Source organism: Misgurnus anguillicaudatus, chromosome 10, assembly GCF_027580225.2.
Source record: "Misgurnus anguillicaudatus chromosome 10, ASM2758022v2, whole genome shotgun sequence".
Classification (NCBI taxonomy): domain Eukaryota; kingdom Metazoa; phylum Chordata; class Actinopteri; order Cypriniformes; family Cobitidae; genus Misgurnus; species Misgurnus anguillicaudatus.
This window is the reverse complement of record NC_073346.2, coordinates 31,904,642-31,928,604: the sequence shown is the minus strand read 5'-3', so window position 1 is coordinate 31,928,604 and position 23,963 is coordinate 31,904,642. Positions and strand designations below refer to the sequence as shown.

Genomic DNA, 23,963 nt, shown 5'->3' with positions numbered 1-23,963 from the left:
TTTGCTTGTTTATGCACAAAATCACTTAAATTTTATATTTTTGGTCTAAACACTAGACGCTTTTTCTTGATGAGCAAAATGACCCAAGAAAATAAATCTTAAGTTAAGAATATTTTGATATTTTTACTGAAAACAAGACAAAATACTAAGTTTTTTTTGAAAATCATTTTTTGCAGTGTAAAATATGAAGGCTATATTTACAATAGTCAACATTTGAAGTTGGCTCAAAAGTTAAAATTTAGGACAACAGTGAACTTTTTTGATCCACTTCAAATGTTGACTAGTGTATATCTGTTTAAACAATAAGCTAACACAGGAAAGCAAATTATTTGCTAAAAAGCATTATACAACATCAAGCAAGAAATACTCTAGCTCTTTTTTTTATGTTATTGATGATATTTATATAATCTTAAAATGTTTTCCTATTTAGAAAACTCACTTCATTTAATCTGTTTGGTTTAGAAAAAACATTGAAAACTTGTGCATGGGCCTCTTCATCTGTTTCTAAGTTCTCCAAGCCATCATCACGCAATGGTATGTGGGACACATCATTAAACCTAAAGGCACACACAAAAAGCTAGTTGAGTTTGGAGTGCTTTTTCTTTAGGGGGTTTGTGCAGGGGGAGGAGGTATTATAGAGGGGCGTTCGCGCCCAGAACTACCCAACAATAACTCAAACAACAGGGGCATTGTAATGAGGCTATGGTCTATGCGTCAGTCGCATGTCTGGTAGACACCTCCATACAGAGCCAGGCCAGCCATTGCATTAACATCTAAACCGCCTTTCTGAGTAACTATCTCTATTTGAGATGTATAGTACCAACTTTAATTCCCCAAAATAAGTGCAGTAAGTTTTTATTAAGTGCATTAAACTGTCCTGATGTGTTGTATATCAAAAGAGGTTTGGGTGTCTCACTTCCCTCTTTAATTTATCTGAAGGTGTGCAGAGAAACAACTCTGCTTGCTTTGCTTTGAGTTTCAGGTGTCAGGCCGACACCTCGCCATCATCACAGTCCAATTTGCAATTCATGGTGTGGTTTCAGTTTAGGTCAGTTAATCTCACTATAACAAAAGGCAAGCAACATCCTCCACCATTATAGACTGCTTGCATTATGCATTGCTTAAAATGGCAGGCTGCGGGTAAAAATTTGGTACTATCTATGCCAAATATAGAAAGACAAAAGCATCATGAAGTCCATCAATATAATTGAGACCAGTTATTAAACTAAATAGTGATTTTTCCAGTTCAGAGCGAAGATATTTTTTCATAAACCTTTTTTGGCTTCAAGGTCAAAATCTAGTTTGACCTCAGAAATTAAGACATGGGCTAATATGATACTGCATCAGAATATACTCAATAACAAACGTGAAAATGTCAGATATGAACATCTTTTTTTTAATTTCACAGTCAGGACATTGCTATTCGTATGCATACATATACATCTTATGTACAATTTATATTTTACAGTGTTCTTATTCAAACAATGTTTACAGACACCGGCTCTCAAATCCAGGTGTAAAAATTTCAATCAAGCTATGCTACACAAAAATGCATTAAATTCATAAATACCGAGCACCTCAAATTTATTAAATATGCCTTTGGCATTGAGGAATTGCAATTCAAATATTACAAGTCATCTAAAATCCACTACCTATAGTAAAATAAATAGGCAAATTTTGCTCGCAAATGTTTAGTTTGGTTAAACTTCCAAGGGGGTGAAAAAGTCAAGTCTTTCAGGAATGTCTTCCGTCACATGAAAATAAAGATGCGTGAGAACGACTCAAACAATACATCTTTAAAAAGCAAACATTTGCCATAACCGACTATGCTTGACATACAAGGTTTTCCTGTACAACAAGCACATGTTTGACCAAGCACCAAGTTAATGGCAGAACAGTTTCACAACACATAAAATTAAATCATATTTACACAACATAAACTGTAACATTTGTTCTATGAAGGAGCAGCAGACGACCCTTTAACTGGCAACATTGCCAGATTTATGTACGCTTCAAGTCTAACAACGTTACAATTTCCTTAACATTAATAAATGGATTTTTCTCCATTCTTCGAGGCACTTTGAGTACTTCAAATACTGCTTTGAGAAACCAGGATTCTCCTTTAATTTCACATGTCTGGAATGTCTATGGCCTACAGCTTATCGTATGTAGTTTTCTCACATACGCCTCCCAAATCAACTTTTCAAAACCCGGCCGTGGAAAAGTATAGAAGTACCGCACACGGCCGTTGGTCTCTTTTGGTGTCTTGAACAAGGAGGTCTGTGGTGAAACGTCTCAGAAGCAATAGCATTTAGATGACGATTGGCTCCGGTACGTTCTTCCTTGTGACCCATCAGGCATTAGGAGGCTTCTCTGTGCTTTTAGGTGGGGTTAATAATCCCCCTACAGCCATTGGAGACATTCGATCCAAACTGTCCTTTTCCCGTTCATGCGCTTCACTCTGAAAAGAAAAAAAAGGGTTAAGTATTTAAATCTCGATTAAACTCTATTGTAGAAATATCAAATGTGACCCTGGACCACAAAACTAATCAAAAAGGTCTTTTTTTTTATCAAGACTAACCGTACATTCACACGCGGCGTAAGCGTTAATGCTTAACGGAAGGCTTGTCTGAAGCGTGGCCGACTGCCAATCACAGTGGCCGGTACACATGCTCCGGGGTCTTTCATAAACCTGCCTAGGTTATTTGCATATGGCAATCTGATTGGCTGACGCACGCGTTGCCGCTTGAAAAGTTAAGAAATGTTCAACTTCTACCGCGAGCAATGCCGACAGATACACAATGAAAAGTGAATTGCAAGCGTTAACGCTTGCGCATCGTGTGAATGGACCATTAGAAAGCCTCCTAACTCCTTGTTCCTCACAAAGCAATTTAAGAATTGAGAAGTCCTACAAGATGGTGGTGCTCGAAGGGTTTCTGGGTTGTAGGATGTAGGAGTGAGGAAGGCTAATGAGAAGCACCCAATATATTATTGGCTATTGCTACAAATTCACCCGTGCGACGGGTTTTGTGGTCTAGGGTCATAAACGCATGACAAAAAAACTCACCAGCATGGCCAGGTAGTCTACATGGGTCTGTATGTTGTGACGGTCTTCTGTTGTCACTTTTTTGAAGTCCTTTAACTGCGGTGTGGGCCACTCACGTACCGTCCTCACAAATGGACTCATCCACCCAACACAGCTTGATATACTGTCCCATGTTAACCCTGGTGAGAAAAGGAAAAAATATTAGTTATAAAATAAACCAGTTTTAATTTTTGTTTACCCCTTCAAAGACCGAACAGAAACCAGTGTTGAAGTCGAGTCTGATTTGACACTTGCTCTTGGTTTTGACTCAGAGTCAAGAGCGAGTCCAGATAAAGCTGGATGTGGACTAACCCAAGCGTCACATTAGCTACAAAATGGGCATGCCTACTCCTGGCAACAGTAAAGCGGTATCAAGTCACTTCGGAGGTATTGTTAAGTTACACGAACGATGTTTTTGGATTTTAAAGTATTTATTTCTAGATAAAAGTAACATATGAGAGAAAATGTATCTCATATATACAGAAATGTGCATTTTCCGCCATCTTGAATTATTTTCTTTGACTCGAGCCACTGACATACGTCGCACTGCCCCTTCACTCTGATTGGCAGTCGCTTTGTCGCATCACTTAGCATTTGCATAAAATAGCCGTCTTGTCTATTTACCTTGCTCAGCGGCGAGCTCGTCGCTGGCAAACGGCCACTCCCATTGAAAATGAATGGTAGCCTGTCTCTGTCTCATGTAGCTAATGTGACTCTAGGGTCAGTCTTGACTCGAATTTGACTACAACACTGACAGAAACTAAAGGGCAACGACACTTACCTGCAATTTTATTGACTGTTTCAAATGAGGTAAAGTGACAAAACGCCGCAGCAGCTAAAACTCCATACTGGTAGTCCAAAGCATTAATGTCCAAAATGCAAAGATCCAACAACTGTAATGAGAAAATTCAACGGTTAAAAAAATGCCAAGAGCTAACAAACAACTCTTCTCAAATCTATTAATCATCAGCCTATGAAGATTCACCTGTGTGATCTGGATGTAGGTTTCCTGAGAGAACTGAGGAATGAGGAAATTGGTATCGTCCTGCAGAGAGTAAACTTGAGCGTAGAGCTTTAACCACGAGGTGACCGTCTCAGGACAGAGGTCCCATTTTAATGCCTTCAATATGACGAGCTCTTTTGTGAGAATCTCCTCCTCGTTGCATGCGCCGTCAGTCACATAAGCGAACTCTTGGAGCTTTGGGGGATAAATTTCCTGTTGAAATCAGATAGGTTATGTCACAAACATGCACATGTTTTTTTTTTTGCTCTTTAACAACAGTATTGTCACTAATAAACAGCTAAACAAGCTTAATGATGTCATGAAGAGCTTAAGTACCTCCATCTTTGAGGCGATGAAGAGTGATGTTATGCCAATGAGCTGTAGCTGATCCTTGCCGGTGTTATTCTGAGTCAGCATGTAGCGATCAAAGATGTCCTGAGCCAAGTAAAATGTCTCCCGGTGGAGCGTGTAAACCTCGCTGACCTGAAAAAAGCAGACATCATAAAATTAGCTGTGAACATTGATGAAATTTATGCTTTATTCATCACGTGCATCGCATACAGCCAATGTTGATGGTTTATTCAATAAGGGGGTGGTTTCCCAGACAGGGCTTATCCTAGTCCCAGACTAAATTGCATGCTTAAGCTGCCATAATAACATCTTGCATATTTTAACATATATCAGTATCATTGTTTTGTCTCAAAATGCACACCTGTATTGTTTTCAGTAAGATTTTTTGTAAAAATGACTGAAATGTCCGAATATAATTAAAGCCTAGTCCTGGATTAGTCTAAGGGGCTGTCCACATGGAGATGTGTATCACTGTATACGCATAAATTTGTAATGGTATTGGCGTTTCATCCACACGGATCCGGCGTTTTGGGAGACTGAATCCGCTATTTTTTGAAACCGGGTCCTAAAGTGGATAAATCTGAAAATGACACCCATGCGGTTTCGTCTGTACAGCCAATCCGTATATTTTGTGAAGCGAAAACGTCATCACATCACGTGTCGGAAGCATCACACGTAACAGAAACAACAATAACGGCGAACTACGTGATTGTGTTCGTGCTACAGAAGCTACTAAAGCCTACTAGCTTTATTACAGCAAAATCTATTGCTTCTATGCAATTGTGGTGACCAACAAGCGATAATGGACAACACCATACGTTGGTTATGCGCATGCTCAAAGTCTTCTTCTCCGTGTATAGTGTATATCTGTGGCAGAATTACAGCGCCCCATACTGGTCCGGCATATATACTACACCGCTTTCAGTCGGTTTCAGTGGTTTCGTGTTTACGGATTATTTTTTTAGAGCAAGGGAAAAAAATGATCGGATAGGGAATGCACCGGCTTCGTGTGGACATAGCCTAAACCCTGCCCCTATACCACCTTAAAAGTAAGACAGGCGTGGCACACTGACCTCCATGAGCCAGTCCAGCAAAATGGACCTCATTTTGGGCTGCAAGCCTGGATGTTGCTGGATGAAGCCCTTGTCGTGTACGTACTTCAGCTCTTTGTTCAGCATCTTTATCCACACATCATCTGAGCTGGCCCAACTGTCAAGATGAAGCATATTTGAGTCATTATAAAGCTGAAGTTATGCACTAAAATGTAAAACATCTACTTTCAGGATATGACAGAAGTAGGTGTCCCAGCAAACACATATGTAACTGTTACGTAACGATGATGTAATATGATGACCAAACTTAAGTTGTGGCGACCGGAAAAGTTAAATTTCTGGATTCGTCGCCTCAACGTAACTTCGCAACGTACTCTGCCTGTCGCGGGCACATCGTGACAACATAATGGATTAAAAGTTGTGTGTTTGCAATTTTGTGTCATTTCAGAGAAATGACCGGTCCTGTCAGATGCCATGCTGTTTTTTGATTCCCATGTAAAAAGCAGCTCGCAAGGTGATTAAATATCTATTCTAATTTGACTTATTTAAGGGAAACTTTGAGACTGAAAAGTTTTAACAAGCTACGAATGTTTATATAATTGTAATGAAATAACCTCCCTGGGATGTAACAGTTACGTTGCCAGTAAGTTATGAAATTACCAAAATAGTATGACTGTAATGGGTAACTGGAGCGTACTTGGTTATCTCTCGATGTAAGGAGACCGTACAGGCGACGTAGTGATTTGGTACTGTAATGGTACTCAAATTACCTCTCTAGGACGTAACAGTTACGTTGCCAGCTAGTAAGTCATGAAATTCCCAAAAATGACCAATAAATTGCGTAACTAGGACGTTGTGTGTTAGCTGGGGTGGTACAGAATATTGTGATTGGTTCCTACCTAAGGTTTGGCAGTGGAGAGGGTTTCACAAAGAGGTTTTTGAACTGGAATCGCTTAAAACCGGAAGGGTTACTGGTCTCCTGAGGTTCCTTTTGAGGCGTTTCGATTAAGACACTGGGACTGATATCACCGGAACAACGGTTCTGGAAAAGAGGGGGAAAAAACACTGTTACTAAAGGATTGCATTCATCAATACGACTCATGCGAAATAATCATTCATAATAAAGTGTGCTCCTGTAGCTCTACTGGTAGTGCATTGCGTTAGCAGTTCAAAGGTCATGGGTTTGACAACAGTACACCTTTCTACATAGAGCACATTATTAGTATGTCAATTAGGACCTTTTAAAAGGGTAACTTGCCATCCCAGTGACAGCTTTTATATGATTTTCTTAAGCGTATACTAAAAATGTATAGATAAGCGTCTTCCAAGTGCATACATTTGAATGTAAAACATAACTAAAAACATCCTTACACATAACACATTTAACCATTAATATAATCTTTGATACATCACTCAGCATAATGTTCCCTCAGTGATTATTAAAAATATAACGTTGTTATATGTAAATATATAGTATGTTAATTGTACACTGTCAGTGAAAGCGTTTCTCTTCAGTGAGTACATTCATCTTTTATCCATCTTTCTGATCTTGTAGTAAATTATTTCAGTCATAAAACACACTAACATTATAAAGTAACATTAATAACGTTACCAAATACAATTTTCTAGTCAGTTGAGTACAGCATATAGAGATTTTCGCGGGCTGGTGGATAAAGGAAATAACCGCGGGAGGTTCATGCGCGCGCTGATTAACCCACTGACACCATTACCGCGCATGCGTGAACTACTGCATAATAAACACAACACTGCTAATAACATAAACTCTGCTGTTGATTGGTACGTTTCCGACAAAGGATATTTATCAGATAGTCCGAGTGGTCTCCAAATGGAGTATATAAGATAAATAAATAAACTTACCTGAATTTCATAGTGCTGTTTCTTAGCTGCTGATGGTATTCTTCTATTGCACTGCTAAAAATAAGATTATGATGTTAACTAACATTTAACGTAAACTGTACAGAAAATAAAGTTCTTGTAAAACTCGGACTTACCTCGGCTTTTCTTTTCCTCTGAGCTTTGTTTTGTTCTGGTTTGTTTCCATTTCTTTCTTGTAATGTATTGCGACCACTAACGTTACACATAAAAAAATAATAAAGAATTTCATTAGTTTATTCAAAACTATCGGAAATCATGCACACATTAAGATTCTGATATAATTCTTACCTGCGTTTTGACATTTTCTTAACAAGACTTAAGGCTTTTCTCCTGTAAACGAGAAACAAGAAGTTTAATATTTTATACTGCAACTAATGCATAACGCAAATTTACTAATGCATTTACAAAACACCGACTTGACTACAATCAATGCTGTAAGCATGGTGTCAATCAAAAGCATTATTAAAGAAAAAGTTGATTTATTGATAACATTTTAGGAAAAAAACTTAACTTAAAAGGATAAACTTCGACCCAACGTTATTTGTCTGGGGGGAAGTGTATGCAAGACCAGAAATAAATCGTAACCAATATAACTGAAATTAAACGCTTATATTAATAAATCTAGGGGCATTAACGGAAAGGCAAATACTACTAAATAAACAGCATTATAATCCAGTGTTATTTTAGTTAAACCAGAAATACATGATCCAGTTGTGTAGGTTACATGAAAGGACAGTCCGCGCCAATTTACATGAAGCGGGAGACTAAGCTTCCCCCACAAAACACCCATTTAATCGCACAAAAAGCTAGTTTAACACAAATCTAACGTCAAATATAGATTGGGACACTGTTTAACTTTAGAAAGCCGTCAACAGTTTGGTTAAGACTGATTATTTTCCCCATTTCCAAGAGCAGTTTGTAGAGAGTCGTCCACGTACATACAAAGATCTAATCTGGCGCCTAGCAAAACTGGCTAAGTTTCAGCTACATCCCATCCGGTAAAGTCAAAATTACCTAAAATTCTGACCATTCACCTTTTCTAGAAACATTAACTGCGATTCCCAGGTAAACCATCTTTCCAAAAAAGCTTATTTTAAAGAGTTTAAATAGGGTCTTCCTTAGTCGTAGCCGGTTGGCTAAAATGGCAACAGACTTCAATGTAAAACGAAAGGCAACATAAAACAACAGTGACTGACTAATAAACCATAGTTGATACACACATATGTAGCACTAAAGTCAAAATATTAACAATTAAAGTTTAAAAGAAGAGTCAAGAAGTGTCCTTACCGCAGAGTTCAGTGCAAATGAATGAATAGCTGGCGCCAAGCTTTATAAAGTCCAGCCGCCTGCGACCACTGCGCATGCGTGGCGCTTCTTTCAGCCTTTACAAATAACCCAAAACATTTTATTGCGTTGCGTTTTGGGGCTCAAAATGTTCGAAGGGTCATGTGTGTGGACTGTCTACGTTGAGCTGCACTGATTTGGAAACGACTGTGGTGATAGCTCCCACTAAATATGAAGGAAAGATCGTGTTTTCAGCCATTCTCATTGCCGCGTAGGCTTATGGTTTAAATATTTAAAAAAGAGCGCGTTCCTGATTTCCCGGTTAAACAAATCCGGGGCTCAAGGACCTAATGCACCATATGCTAGCATGCCTGTGTGTTAAATAATAGATTTATTTAGTTTACAAAGAGTTTTTGACTCTTCGGAAACAGTTCTTAGTTTGACAGCATGCCATAGGCGGGGCTTTCGAAGGCTCTGGCCAATCAGCGTTATTCAAAGAGAAACAACGTGGTCTTGTAAACAAACCCACGAGAGAAGAGTGAACCAATTCTGACAGGATAAACGCGACAGTTTCACGGCTTGTTTTGGCCATTTAATGTAAACACGCGAACGCGAAATAGTATTTATCAAACATTTGTAAAAAATAAACCCGACCGCAAGACAATATCCGCAGAAATACGTTTATTTGTAAATTGTGAACACATGTCATGCAATAAGGGTGGTAACATTAGACACTGCTCATACAACAGATAAATGGCTTTGATTTGTATTAAAGTAAAAATGTGTTTGACGTGAAAACGACGAACATTTGTCATAATCCTCCCGCTTAAACGTTCTCTGTATGCAAATCTACGTCACATCCGGGATGTGAAAGTGTTTACGTGCAAGAATAAAAAACTTCTTATTTAGATTAAAACATCCCTAATATGATGTTTGTGATAACTAATTTATAATAATATTTTGCTTTTATAACTGCCAAGCAAACCCACCCCTACCCCTAAATGTAATTTAGTAGTCTCATAGCACCAGCTTTCTACAGAGAGACACATAGTTAGAAATTTACATTGGTTTGGTTTATACCCACACTTGTACAAGGATTACTAGACTTGAACTAATCATGGTTTGTGAGATAGAGATTAGCTGGGTTGAGTTAGCAGTTGGTATAGATTTTTGAAGTGGACATCTTTTATTGTAATGTGATGTGATTAAATTGCAGCATAAATGACACCCATGATGCCAGAGTAAACAAAGACCTGCCAGCCATCAAGACCCACATTATGGCATTTTCTTTACATTAATAGAAAAAAACACACATTAGCTTGTACTATTAAAACATTTATTGAGAAGAGAGTATACATACTGACAAATAGTTGGTTTCGAGACATACGAAATGGACAATTGATTTGCAAATTATGCTATGCATATAAAACAGTTTGTATATGACATGTAACCAAAACATATCAGTTCAAGAAATAGATAAATAAACAATGCGAAAATAACGCTAAAACCTTACACTTTTGGCAAAGTGCTGTATTATTCCAGTATACGTAAAATCAACCAAACCACATTCTCTAAAACTTAGCAATGCCACAGACAAAAAAACTTCACACATTAAACAAAAAACATTTGCTACATTTGTGTAAAAAGTCGACAGAGCGAGTGGCTCACAGAGACCAGATAATCCTCTGTGCATAGTCAATTACATTTGCTTGTGTCCCTTTGGACAAATTTCAAGTTCTTTACGGATGCATTGTCATACTGTTCACCTGGAAGGCACATGATCCCCAGATGCGATTCAAGGCTAAATTAAATCCCTGTTATGAATACCAAACATGCAGGCATCTGCTGACACATGGGGAAAGAGAGCATCTCTAGTATTACTCGTGGAAAATGAACAGTACTTTATATCCCTTCCATTCCCTTCATCCACAAAGTAAACGTTAGACAATGCTATGTTACTAGTCAACACAGACTGGAAAAAGCAACAAAAATTAAAACAACAGGCCTAGCATAGTCTTTGCATGTCCTCAGCCCTTTCATACCCAAGTACATATGACACACTTATCATGTTAACTGAGTCATAAATGTTTTCTTTAAGTTGCCAATGCATGTTATATGCACCTTGCTGAATGTCAGCATTACTGATTTCACTTTCATTCATTTAGGGGAAACATTTACCTTGGCAGTGTTACCAGAAATTTACAACACCAGGTCTTATGTGATAAAGGAATAGACAAACATAACTCAGTTTTGTTGCTACTTTAAATATATCGTTCAGCAAATACAACTTGTAACTATTCAAATAAACATAATAAAGGCGTACAACACGAAGTGTCACTACACTGAGAAAAAATAAAATGCTAACAGTTTAACTCCGTCAAATGTTTTAACAGTCAATTAAGAGAGTTCATTTCACAGTCCACGGATGAGCAACATTTCACTTTCATTCAAATTGTGAGACACTCTTTTGTTAAAGATTTACATTAATTATTTTTACACGCACACATCAACATAGTTAGAGGTTCTCTAGTATGTACAAAGACAATTTACCATCTGCATTTTATTCTGCATTTTAGCAAAGGTGAACAGTGATGACCCTGAGACATGTACTGCAGATGTAAAGCAAACAAGAAATATAACATTACAACACTAGCTTTCATTTCGTCGTTTGTTGTTGGAAACACTACACAGTCATACATATCAGTCACTAAAATAGGAAAAACTGCTGCGTACATACATATTAATGCAGATATAACACACACTCTTATCAACTTCATACTGATATGTAATATATTCTATATTTTTTCGTTTGAAAATATTTTGGAAGTTTTTTTTAAATAGATTTTACATATTTTTCTACTACGGAAACAAGGCTTTTAGTGATATAAACCCAGTATATCTTACAAAAAAGTTTTTTTTAAGAGAAAGAGAGAGAAAGAAAATTATAAAGGAAGAAAGCACTATTTTAGAGCCACAGACAGGTTCCTTCCTAACCACAAGTGCTGGTGACCCTTCACTTCAGTCACTGATGTGAACTCGGTATGGCTTTAAAGTAACGCACTGTGTCTCTAAAGCAGGAAAGAGACGTTTAAAGGCAACAAACGTGTCAAGCTGCCTGCACTAAAACATCGCGTTCAGTCTAACAACAACTACTGTAAGGGAAGCGCCGGTGACGCCAGATGAACGCTTGGTTTTTCATTCAACACATTTTAACCCTCATGACGCACAAGACAGAACGTAAAAGATGTTCAGAGAGGAAACGCATGATGCAGACACATTCAGGTTGAGAGGAACCTGCCGTGAAGTAAAGTGACCTATGGCGTTGATTCAAAAGGACTCCATTCTCCTTCTGGCGAAAGACCCGGTGTGGAGGGCAGTTGGGAGTGCAGGTGGGGAGCGTCTCAGTAGTTGTACTGCCTCTGTCCCGGCTGGTGAACGTAGCCTCCGGTGGCTTTAGCCTGTCTGGCACCGCCATCTCGCAGCAGATTGAGGCGACGGAGGGCGTTACGGGAGAGTTGTTGACGCTCGACGTTTTCTCGGATGCGTTGGGCCAGGCGAACGTTCTTGGTCTGCTCCAGGAAGCCTGCGTGGGCAGCGACAAGGGCGGCAGCGTAGCAACCAGAGGGTCGATTGGGCCTGTGCTGAACTTCAGATCTGCAAAGCCAAACAAAACTTGTTTAAAGTGTCCATTACTAGTTCTGTTGATAAGATGATTATTTTCAAAGTATAATTTGACCATGATTGTGAAATCAAGACTAAAATCTCTAAACCTTTGAGATTAGAAAAATCTAAGTTTTATTTCAATCTTTTACATGGCTTAACTCAGTCAGTATTAAAGATAGCAAGGGTATATTTTCACAGAACGTTCCCTTTTTCCGCAGAAGAAAAATATATCCTTATTACAGGATGTCATTAACCCCCTCCCAATCTAAAAGGGTTTACTGTTCGATAGTGCACACTATTAAAGGATTAGTCCATTTTCTTAAAAAAAAAATCCAGATAATTTACTCATCACCACCATGTCATCCAAAATGTTGATGTCTTTCTTTGTTTAGTTGAGAAGAAAGAGAAAGTCTTGAGGAAAACATTCCAGAATTTTTCTCATTTTAATGGACTTTAATGGACCCCAACACTTAACAGTTTTAATTCAGTTTAAAAATGATCTGAAACGAGGCATAAGGTTCCCATCTAGCAAATCGACTGTCATTTTTGGCAAGAAAAATAAAATATGCCCTTTTAAACCACAACTTCTCGTCTTGGCCTCTCGGTCCTGTGATGGGCCAGCGCGACCTCACGCAATACGTCATCACGTCAAGAGGTCACGGATGACGTATGCGAAACTACACCCCAGTGTTTACAAGTGTGGAGAAAGAGGACCGTTCTGATGTTGTTGTATGTGAAATGATACTAATTAATGTTTTTGTGTCAGTTTATTGTTTAAAATGGTCCGCAAATGTGCGTTTCATATATGTAACACGTGACCTTTACACGGCATTACGCAATTACGTGAGGTTGCGCTGGTGCGTCACAGGATTGGAGACAGACGAGAAGATTTTTAAAAGTGTTTAAAAGTGCATATTTTTTTATTTTCTTGCCAAAAATGACAATCGTTTCGGTAGATAAGACCCTTATGCCTCGTTTAAGATCGTTTAGAGTCCTTTAACACTTAACAGTTTTAATGCAGTTTAAAATTGCAGTTTCAAAGTCCATTAAAATGAGAAAAATCCTGGAATGTTTTCCTCAAAACACAATTTCCTCTCGACTGAACAAAGAAAGACCTCAACACCCTGGATGGCATGGTGGTGAGTAAATTATCTGAATTTTTTTAAAGAAATGGACTAATCCTTCAAAAAAAACCATCTCCCCTCTACCTTGAAATCTGCTCTCGGGTGCCATCTTTAGCAGGACGTTTGCGTGGGCTGTGAACGGCGTACACGGACATGCTGGGGTGCTCGATCAGCAGGTTTTCCAGTGGACTGGTCTCTAGGAGAACCGGAGCTCTGCCCCCAGCCATGAAACACGGCGGAGGTGTAATAAACCAGCTCTCTTCCATCCCACACGCCGCCTCCAAACGCATAAAGCTGTTGTCTTCTGCGTCAGTGTCTGCCGAGTCCAAAGAGGAGCAGGACGAGCAGCGCACGGGAGCATCCGGGGGAGCGACATCGTCTGTGCACACCTCCACTAGATCATCTTCACATGCGCTGGAACAGGCCTTGGCTGCAGGGACAAGATAAAGAAAATTATGTCTAATGAAATATATATGTGCTGTAATTTTAAGATGTAGTAGTGCTCAATAATTTGATTAAATCGCACACCCTAAGTAGTAAACATTAACATATACACTTTTATAAATAAGGATGCTACATAAGTTATATAACAACCATAGTTCATCAAAATCATGTTTAATACAGAAACCATCTGAACACAGAATGAATGTTCGATATAAACAGTGAGCATAAAAAAGCTGCATAAAAGAAAAACAAAACAATTAAAGTACCACTGGCTTTCCTAAAAATGAGTTATGTGTTCAGACAGACAAACCCAAAGAGTAAATATTATGTCCGCGGTTCAATTCTATTTGTATTCTTCATAGCCCCTGGCAGGTAACCAAAAATGGTGTAAACAGCTTGCTTTTTGGGCAGAGCCTTTAAAATGTTACACCCTCACTGGCCTCTAGGGGGCACTGCAACTGAACAATCCTTTATCCCATACATGAATTTACTGCTAGAACCATAACATGTATATTAAGGGGGATTTTTGGTCCCTTTGCTATTTAAAAAAAATAGTTGTTAAGTGATATGCTTTTAGTTCAATGACAAATTTATTTTTTCTCTTTTTTTGGTAACATTTTGTATTTGGACACTTTCTTGCTTAAAATAACCAAAATCTCAAATGTAGCATTTGTGACAAAAGGCTTCACAGTAAAACATTATCATATAACAGCTTATTATTGACATTACATAAAAGATAAAACTTACTAGCTTCTTATTATAACTTATTAGTTTAACCCTAAACAAGTTACACACCCATAGCACCAATGTTATGATTCACACATACAACCACACCTTGTTTATCTGCAGTTTTACATTCGACCAGCTGACATATTTCCTGAACTTAGCTGGTTAACAAGGCTCTTAAACCTCTTACAGAACTCTTCAATGTCCTTGACAAGCCAGTTAACCTCTCTTCTCAACATCACGAGACACAACCACTTTTGTATCACCTCATATTTGTGTGGAGTCAAATGCTTGAATGACAAGAGAAATATAACTCTCATTCTTAGCAGCTACCTTCAGGCAACGATTAATGTTGGTAATTGCTTGACCTACCCATGCAAGGGTAATTTAATCTGTCCTATTTTTACAGCAGACCTCATCGCAAACACTTTTGTCTAACTGGCTAAAAGCCCCGCTGGCTATACACATGTCTGTCTATCACCTAGAGGTGAACTGGGACAACCAGATTCCATTGCACCTGAAATATTCACAGGCATGTACAATATGAGAAGGGTCTGTACAGACAGCAGAACCTCTATTTGAGCAGATGGGCATCAGGTTAATAAGGGCACGGCTTGTGCGCCAGGGGTTATAGAAATAATCCGATGCGAGAAATGTGGCTCTAGTAGGTCATGTTAACAGTATCAGCTAGGGTTAGCTGAGGTCAAATTGGGCATAATGGATTAGTCACAGGTCCAGAAAAAAATCTGTTTATTTATTACCATTAATTATTAGTAATGGATTTAAATATGGTAGTTGCCAAAAGTGATGTCAATCAAGTTTGTACAATGTGTTTTATTTTTATTGCCCCCTCATGTTAGTTTAAATGATCACATATGGGGTGTATAAGACAATGTGGACAAAATACTAAAATTTTAAGGTATTTATTGGAAATGATTTGGCGAAAAGGCAAACCAAAGCATGTCAGGAAATCTGGGTTTTATTCAAATATACAAAAAGTACATAGAAAAACCAAAAGCTATTCATTATTAAAGGTGCAGTGTGTAATTTTTAGAAGGATCTTTTGACCGAAATGCAAAATAATATACAAAACTATATTATCAGGGGTGTATAATGACCTTTCATAATGAACCATTATGTGTTTATTACCTTAGAATGAGACGTTTTTATCTACATACACGAGGGTCCCCTTACATGGAAGTCGCCATTTTGTGCCTCCATGTTTCTACAGGTGCCCTTAACGGACAAAGTGTTTTACTAATTTGTCTCCGACGATGGCATGTTTGTCCGGTGGCGGCTACCGTAGCTTCTTTGTGTTTCAAAAGCGAGAGTTGAGCAGTGGACTGAGCCGTTGGTTGCAATTCGCAACCTCACCACTAGATACCGCTAAAATTCACACACTGCACCTTTAATATCTGTTGATCCTTTTTTTGTGAGTTTTTTGTAATCATTGTCCTTGACTATATGTCTATATAAACTGTGCACATGTGTTTTGGAAATTTTGGCCAATCCTCATTACTCCTCTTTTATACCATGGGCCTGTTGAATGCTTTATTCTGATTGGCTAAGAAATGTTTATTATTTTTTTGTAAAGCGCACACCTAAGCATGTCTTCAAAGAACCACCAGATCAATGTTTTTGGTAACCGTGGTTAAAGCGTAATAATTGACTCTGGTCCTTTGAATAAATTATTGTGCATTATTTTCGAATAATTTAGAGGCCGGGCGTCAATTATTCCTTAAAAATCTAAACTTGCCTTCATACAAACACACCTATGCAACATGCATTCAAAATGTATGCTGCTTTAATAAAATATATAAATAAAGAGTCAATATGTCAATTGTTCAAAGATGGACACTACTATAGGTTAAAATGCCTTAAAGGAAGTAATAATAGTGTTATTCATTGTCAATCAATAAAATGTGCAGAAGGTCAAGTTTTCATTGCTCACAGGAGCAGCTCTAGACATAAAATCCATATTTCATTTACTGATCAATACAAAATATACAGAAGGCTACTTGTGCAAAAAAGTCGCCTCACCTAGATAATCGACCAGAATCCATTCATCGTCGTCCTCCTTCTCGTTGAAGTCAGCATCTGCAGAACACCCGCTGTCCTCCAGGGAGTCTCCAAACAAGACACTGGTGAACCTCTGGAACATAGTTGTGTCCTGGGAGGAGACGCGAGGCTGGACAGTCCTGCTGGCAGTAGGCAAGGGCCAGGCTCTTTGGTCATCAGCTGCAGGAGCCGTTCACTGAGATCTTGGTAAAGGTGCTGAAGTGCATTAGTTACTCCTTCTTAGTTGAGGAACACCTGATAAAGTTCAGCCATAGCTCTTGGTGATTGTGCAAAAACAAAGGCCCTGGAGGAAAGAGGGAGAAAAACGTTAAATCAGTGACACAGACGGGACAAACAAAATGTTTGTATTATTTTAGAAAGACCTTTATCAACTACAAAGAAATAATAATCTTTTGTGTTTGTTATTCAGATGTTAAGTTTTTTGTATGGAACCAGCCAAATGTTTTTACTACTATGGCATCGTGTAGCACCCTTATACAAAAAGGCCTTGTTTCAACTGAAGAATATAGGCAATGTAAAGCATCAGGAAGCAAGTGCATGCTGCCATTCAAAATCTGATATGCAAAAATGCAAAGCATCCAGTGTTCCTGGATATTTGGATCTCCTTGTACACTGTAAAACCTAAAAGTTAACTCAACTCAAACCATTTAAGTAAACCGGTTGCATTCGTTTTAAAACACATACATTTGAGTACTGTGAACTTAAACAAATTGAGTCATATGCAGTCAGCACTACTTAAATATAAGTGCATAACTGCACATGACTCAAGTTCACACTACTTAGATTTATGTGTTTTAAAACTTAAATGGCTTAATGCAACCGGTTTACTTAAATTGTTTGAGTTAAGTTAACTGTTAGGTTTTACAGTGTATAAAAGTCAGACCGATACTCTTGTGAACACACCAGCCAAAACAAAGCAGTCTAATATGCCTCAGTGACACTGTGTTTCTCACCCTGAAGCTGATGCCTATGAAAACTGATCTTTTAACAGATCCACCCCACCTCATTCAGGACCATGCCACATAAGGGTACACTTATCTGTTGTTTTCTCTGTGACAACAAAGAGAGACAGCTGTGAAATAAAGGACTACAAGCTGTTCTTGAACTCCTCGCTTAACTAGGACAAGACAACCTATTCAAGCTGCCTTCCACCTGCTCACATAGTCATGGCAGCACACTTTGTCTCTTTAGGGGGCATATAATAGGGTTAGAAAGTAGCCATTAGAACCCCAAAAAGAGGATTAACCACAGACTTTCATAGATAAGCATTTTGGGAGAGCTTTGTGTAAAACATAATGCCAACAAAGGTAGCTTAATAGACATAAAAAATCGAAAATTTCATTATGTATCAACCTTATCTTAAATGTTTCCCATTTCTTAAAAAAATTGACAAGTGGGAGGGTGAAAAAGTATAGAGCTGTGATATTAATGTGAATAGCATCAGATATTTTGCCACTGGATAAAATTAATGGTGAATAGTTAAGTTTATAATGAGATCTCTGACATTTGTTTACAGATGTCCGCATCTTGGTAAACCTGATCTTGGTGTGAGATCTATTCTGAAACTCAAGCTAAGACCCGTGTAAGATTACTAGAGGTATTTTTTTCTCAGGAGAATCATCTGAGAGGCAGGACACCTAAAAGTCTCTATTTGCTGTCCATGTAATGTCTGTTTGTTTAGGTGAAACAACTGATATCCTAATTTTTATAAAAAATAAAAAAATGTAAAATAAAACTTATTTTGCATAACAAAATTCAATGTCATGAATGCATTTTGTTCAAGAATGGATAGAAAAGCCTAATGTGTAGGCCAGCAGAACAAAAAATGAAAAGTTTGGTTCCAAAATGAAATAACTCGTTTTTCTTGTTTTTTTTTTGATTGTGCATTCCAATTAAAATCAATCAAACAGCAGTTGGTTTGTTTTGATTCAAGCCTTCATAACTAAAAAAATACAGCAATAAATAATAATATTGTGGAACCAAACTCTATAAAGTTGTGTTATTTCAACCCTTGGTTAGATAAAATATAGACAAACCCAACCCTTGTGTTTAAATTTACCCATGGTGTGTTGTTTCAACCCAAATGCTGTGTTGTTTTAACCCATGGTTGGATCAAATATGGACACTTAAGGTTAATTTAACCCAACGGTTGGGTTTGTTTATATTTTACCCAACCATGGGCTGAAAACAACTCAGCATGTTTAGTGTACTATATAAGGCACTGCAAATCCATTTTTAATGCGAGTCAATCCGGGCATTAAAGGAGCAATAAAATTGGAAAAAATAATGCACATTAGGCTGGTAATGCTGTTTGTGTATATTATGACCCACCAATAGAAGGGTAACATAATGCTCAGTGGTAAAGCATTGCATTAGCAGTGCAAAAGGTCATGGGATCGAACCTGGGAACACACATACTGATAAAAATGTATATCCTACCTTGCAATGCACAATATGTCGCTTTGGATAAATGATTCTGCTGAATGGATGTAAATGGACTCAACAACTGAATAGGCTACTTTGCATCAACCCACTACTCTTTGTAGGCCCAACCACCTATATTTCAGTGTTTATTTTTGTGTCGAATTCAGAATACAGATACTGTACAATACACAAATATATTATTTTGCCATACACATCTGAAACAAATACATGCAAACTCAATGGAATGCAGCAAAACTGATACTTCATACTTATGACAACTCACACATCTATGGTACACATAGATACAAAGAAAAAACCCTGTTAACCCCTTATAATTAATCATTTATTAAAATGTATCGTTGAAAGTACAGCGTTATGAAACAATGTAACGCATTAATAATAACACAATCATCAGATGCAATGCATGATGGAAGCACCATTTCGATAAATGCACAGGTGTGGAATTAACTCAAAGCTGTATTTGTATAGTCATTATTTGAGGTTTCTAGCCCCGTACACACACACAGACTAGCCGAGGGACGGAGGATTGAAACCTTACACCGACCGACAGGGCGGACTGCAAACCCAAACGCTTTAAACTGGCATTGCAGAACAAAGCCGTAAAATCCAAACATGCTCACATTGCAGAAACAATGAACACATCTCATATTTCCATGTATAAGAGTATGCAAGCGCAATACAGAAACACATAATTACACGAAGGATGCATTTTAAAAAAAAAAACTTCAATTTTTTAAACATTTCACTTTTGTTCAAAACTCGCTTTTCACAACGTCTTTTAATTTGTCTTTAAAATGTACTGTTTGGTATTCTCTAAGAGACACAATTATTTATAAAACGTAATAAATGTCAGTCGATCAACAACAAAGAGCTTTTAACTCACCTGCGGCAACAAAAGTAATGTAAACAGGAAGAGGGTTGACTTCAAAAACAGTTTACTTCAAGGGTTTGAGGTAGATTGTTTGTCGTGTCGAATATAAAAATATATATACAATTCTTCTCGGAAGAAATTTAAAGTTTGTGGACCCTTTATTTCGGAGTTTCGCAGTACGCTGTTTTTCGTTTCTCCTCCGAGGTCTCAACTGCTCCCTTTGTTATTGTTGTGGAAAATTAACAGCTGATCGGGCGTGACGCAGTTCAGGACGGCCCATAGGCGGGGCTCGCAGGGAGCCTCTCAGCAAATGAAATGTCGTCTTCGACTCTGACTGACTGTCACCAACGCACGTGACCTCATCCCGGGAAAGGCAAGACCGGGCATAGCACTTTATAAGGAGTGTCATGTAAAATTATATAAGTTTAATTTTTGTTTAAAATGTTTACGCTTAATAAATGTATTGGCTAGGTGAATATGCTTTATTATTTATAGTACTAAAACAAAGCACGTGTTTAAAAATACGTAATTTTTTACATAACAAAATTAGAGTAGATCATTAACTTCACTAAAAACATAATTGTGAAATATTCTATGCAAAACTTTATTTACAGCATAACTTTGAAAACTGTACGTGTTTAACATCTCTCTAAACATAATATATTAACAGGATAAGTTAAATATTCCAGTTAAATATTCCAAACGACTGTAATAAAAATATATTATTAAATGCTAAAAGCAATGAACTATCTTCATTATAAGTCAAAAGTACATTTTAGGCCTTTTTAAGGAAATATGTTTAGAACAAAAGAGTGAAATCCTACCGATTGAGGATGTAGGTCACCAGATTTTGGGAACAAAACACTCAACCCCCCTCACCTCCACTCAGATGAATGTATTTGAGAAGCCTGTTTTTGATAGAAAAGGCCTGGTCTGAGATTTGGGAACAGCCCATTTAATCCCCTATTAAGACAACAGTGACAAAAACACACTATAGTGAATCTGCAGATATATTAGGAAAGATCTGACATACTTAGCAGATGTTGCATCATCTATAATAGTCAGCATTTTTCATCTACTTGTGTGAATGGCCATCATTTATATTATATAAAAAAAAAAAACAGAAAGACATTATGTTCCATCTATTTGTGTTTAAACTGATGAATGACCTTTTTACTGGGACTGAAAGAAACTGAACTTTCTGTACTGATTTGGAGGTTTATCACTCAAACAGTCCTTTCTTCCATTTCCAATTCATAGGCTGTCTCAGGATTTGTCTCAGGACAATCTGGTGTACAGAAGGGACACAATCATCCTGTTGGATAAATATGTCCCTCCCTGTGTATTTTCCCACTCCAGGGTGACGTGAGAGTGAATCAGCACTCCAAAACACTGTCATCGTGTTTTTCCTCTCTCTCTGGACTTTTCCTTTTTTGTCCTCCAAAACAAGGACACACCTGCTCGCTGTAGTTAAACCGTGAAGATAAGAAAATCCAACCTGACCTCGACAGGCCTTGTCGCAAAAGTTGTATCTCGCCCCACATGTCATAACTGACTGATAAAATGGGTCAGTAAGGGGGTTTGTTTTCTATTTGGAAATCTTGGAAGTTTGTTTAAAATCTCTTTACTGATTAAAAGTAAGTCGCTTGTTACATTAAATACGTCATGCATAATAAACCATATTAAATATTGTCTTCTACATCTTTATTATGAAATCAGAGAAAGTAATGCACCGTTCACACCTATCTTATCTCACGACATCATGAACGTGGCGTGAACTGATTCTTATCAAACAAAGCAAAACAGAACATAACGTTCATTATGATTACCATAACATTCCTCTCATAGCATAACATAACACAGCTCACTAGACACTGAACAGACATCCACTGCACTGTAATTCTGTTAATGTTTGTATGTAAAAAAAAAAAACTCTTGTGAAATCGGTCTCAGTCAGGGTAGATGTCATATCTTATGTGACAAAATAAAAAATGAGAAGCACAATCTGAACAATGGCATACAGTTTTACAGACATGAACATTTTGACTTCCCATTTTATCCTAGGAATTACATTTCTTTTTATTTATTTGTGGGATGAGTAAAGTGTGACTACTAGTGAAAATCTCTTACATTCTTTCTAATTTAATACATTTTCCCATCATCTATAAAACTACCAGCACAGCAATTTGAGAGAAATTTAAAGAGTAACAATTTTTAGAATTTTTTTAGACGTTGGTGTGTTGCCTTTTCTTTCAATAAGCACTTAGGTTGGGATGAAATCCAATCCAAAAATCTATTTATGTGCCTCAATGGGGCTTAGCATAGTCAAGTGTTACATATTTACATACATTTGCATAGGGATCTAGAATGCGTAAAATAGTAAAATCATCAACCCATACTACATCAAGTTCACAGATGATAAACTTTTTTTTTGACCACAATGTTTTTGTTTGGCAAATGTTTGAGACTTGAATACATACAGAAATGAAAGCGTGTTTGGGTAGATCAGGAGGACAGAAATAATGTATAGGCGCTTACAGTGTGACATCTGGGCAGAGGATTGCATCATGCAAAGTTGACAAACAGGTGGGATGGTGCACGAGTCAGTAAGACATCAGGCGTTACATCCTGTCAGTCAAAACGAAAGGTTTTGCGGCGGGGACAGTCTGTCAATAAAGACAGCATTAACGCAATACCTTATAAACAAAGAACAGTTATGAACCCAGGGGAATGGGGTGTAGAAAGCACGCATTTGTAAATATTTGTATGCATACCAAACATCTGAAAATATGTACTGAAAATAAGGTGTCAAGATGCTCAAAAATAAACAAATTAAAAATAAATGTCAAGTTGATGTTTTGGTAAGGCTCAGGTTCCTCCTTAAATAAAAGTTGGCTTTTATCACCTACCAGGCAAAAATCAAGCTTTTTTAGTGAGTTTAAAGCAAATCTAAAATATAAAACACCAGAAATTTAACAAAAAAAGGAGAAACGATAATAAAAGTATACAATTTATTAATGGTAATACATACAATACAAATACATACAATACACTTTTTGAATTTGGTGTATGTGATTTTTTCCAATCAGAGCTCGATTTTTCCCATCAGAGCTCGATTAACAATAAATGTTATCCATAGTTTCAGTGTGCAGTTAATAGCAAACACTTTAACATGTATTTATTTTATTGGCAATTAGACATCACTCACAAACTCAAAATTAAGAAACGCCCAAATATTGCATAAAAACACATGAAAAAAGGACAAATACTGCATTTTTCCATTAAAAATCTGTAATAAACAACACCACGGGATTTAAAGTACCCAAACCCAACACACTCATACCGCAACCATCTGTTTAGTGTTGAACACACCTTTCATTCGTTTGAAAAAGGACACACCTTTCATTTTCAAACTATGCAAGGACACCCAAATATGTCTTTAGCTAGTAATTTAACCCATTATGCATTTTTCCAGAATAAACAACACTGTAAACAGACAAAAGGTACAAAAGCTGTCAATGTGGCAGTAAAAAGTACACCTTGTACCTAAAGGGTGCATATTAGTACCTTAAAAGGTACAAACGTACCTAAACTCTGACAGTGGATGAACCCAGAAACATAAGCAAAGCCACATTACACTCCAATACGATTTGCTTTCATCAGACTGGGGTGAAATTAATCCTGGTTTATTTATGAGGATCCATGAAGCAGATGATCGGAATTAAAAATATCTAAGGTTGTATAACACTCCATGATCCATGATTATTACTGTATATGTATAACAAATGTCCCATTCAAAGGAGCACACAAATCAATTGCTTACAACAAGAACAAAAAAATAATCTCCATTACAGTGATTAGCATTAGGAACAGGCTGAGGTGAAAATGACCCCTGTCTAACCCCCGCAGCACCTGTCTGCTTGTAAAGATCGAAATCAAA

At 37.5% G+C, this 23,963-nt stretch overlaps 2 protein-coding genes across 3 annotated transcripts; both read right to left on the bottom strand.

The window, feature by feature from the left end:
• Positions 1–1,375: 1,375 nt before the first annotated feature.
• On the bottom strand, positions 1,376–8,892 carry ccne2 (cyclin E2). 2 transcript variants are annotated; one of them, XM_055210919.2, is made up of 11 exons: positions 8,675–8,892; positions 7,676–7,717; positions 7,504–7,579; positions 7,370–7,420; positions 6,391–6,533; positions 5,513–5,648; positions 4,425–4,571; positions 4,071–4,301; positions 3,867–3,978; positions 3,068–3,225; positions 1,376–2,461 (listed from the first exon to the last, which is right to left on the bottom strand). In XM_055210919.2, the coding sequence occupies exons 2-11, from the start codon at positions 7,687–7,689 to the stop codon at positions 2,354–2,356; spliced, it is 1,176 nt and encodes a 391-aa protein (XP_055066894.2). In that variant the 5' UTR covers positions 7,690–7,717; positions 8,675–8,892; the 3' UTR covers positions 1,376–2,353. The 2 variants fall into 2 exon arrangements, with proteins under 2 accessions (XP_055066894.2, XP_055066892.2); XM_055210917.2 differs by having other exon boundaries at positions 7,370–7,423; positions 8,675–8,887.
• A 1,098-nt stretch (positions 8,893–9,990) lies between these two features.
• On the bottom strand, positions 9,991–20,260 carry tp53inp1 (tumor protein p53 inducible nuclear protein 1). Its single transcript, XM_055210922.2, has 4 exons — positions 20,036–20,260; positions 16,669–16,990; positions 13,543–13,888; positions 9,991–12,325 (listed from the first exon to the last, which is right to left on the bottom strand). Exons 2-4 carry the CDS (start codon positions 16,787–16,789, stop codon positions 12,073–12,075), a joined length of 720 nt encoding a protein of 239 aa, XP_055066897.2. The 5' UTR covers positions 16,790–16,990; positions 20,036–20,260; the 3' UTR covers positions 9,991–12,072.
• Between the last annotated feature and the right edge of the window lie 3,703 nt (positions 20,261–23,963).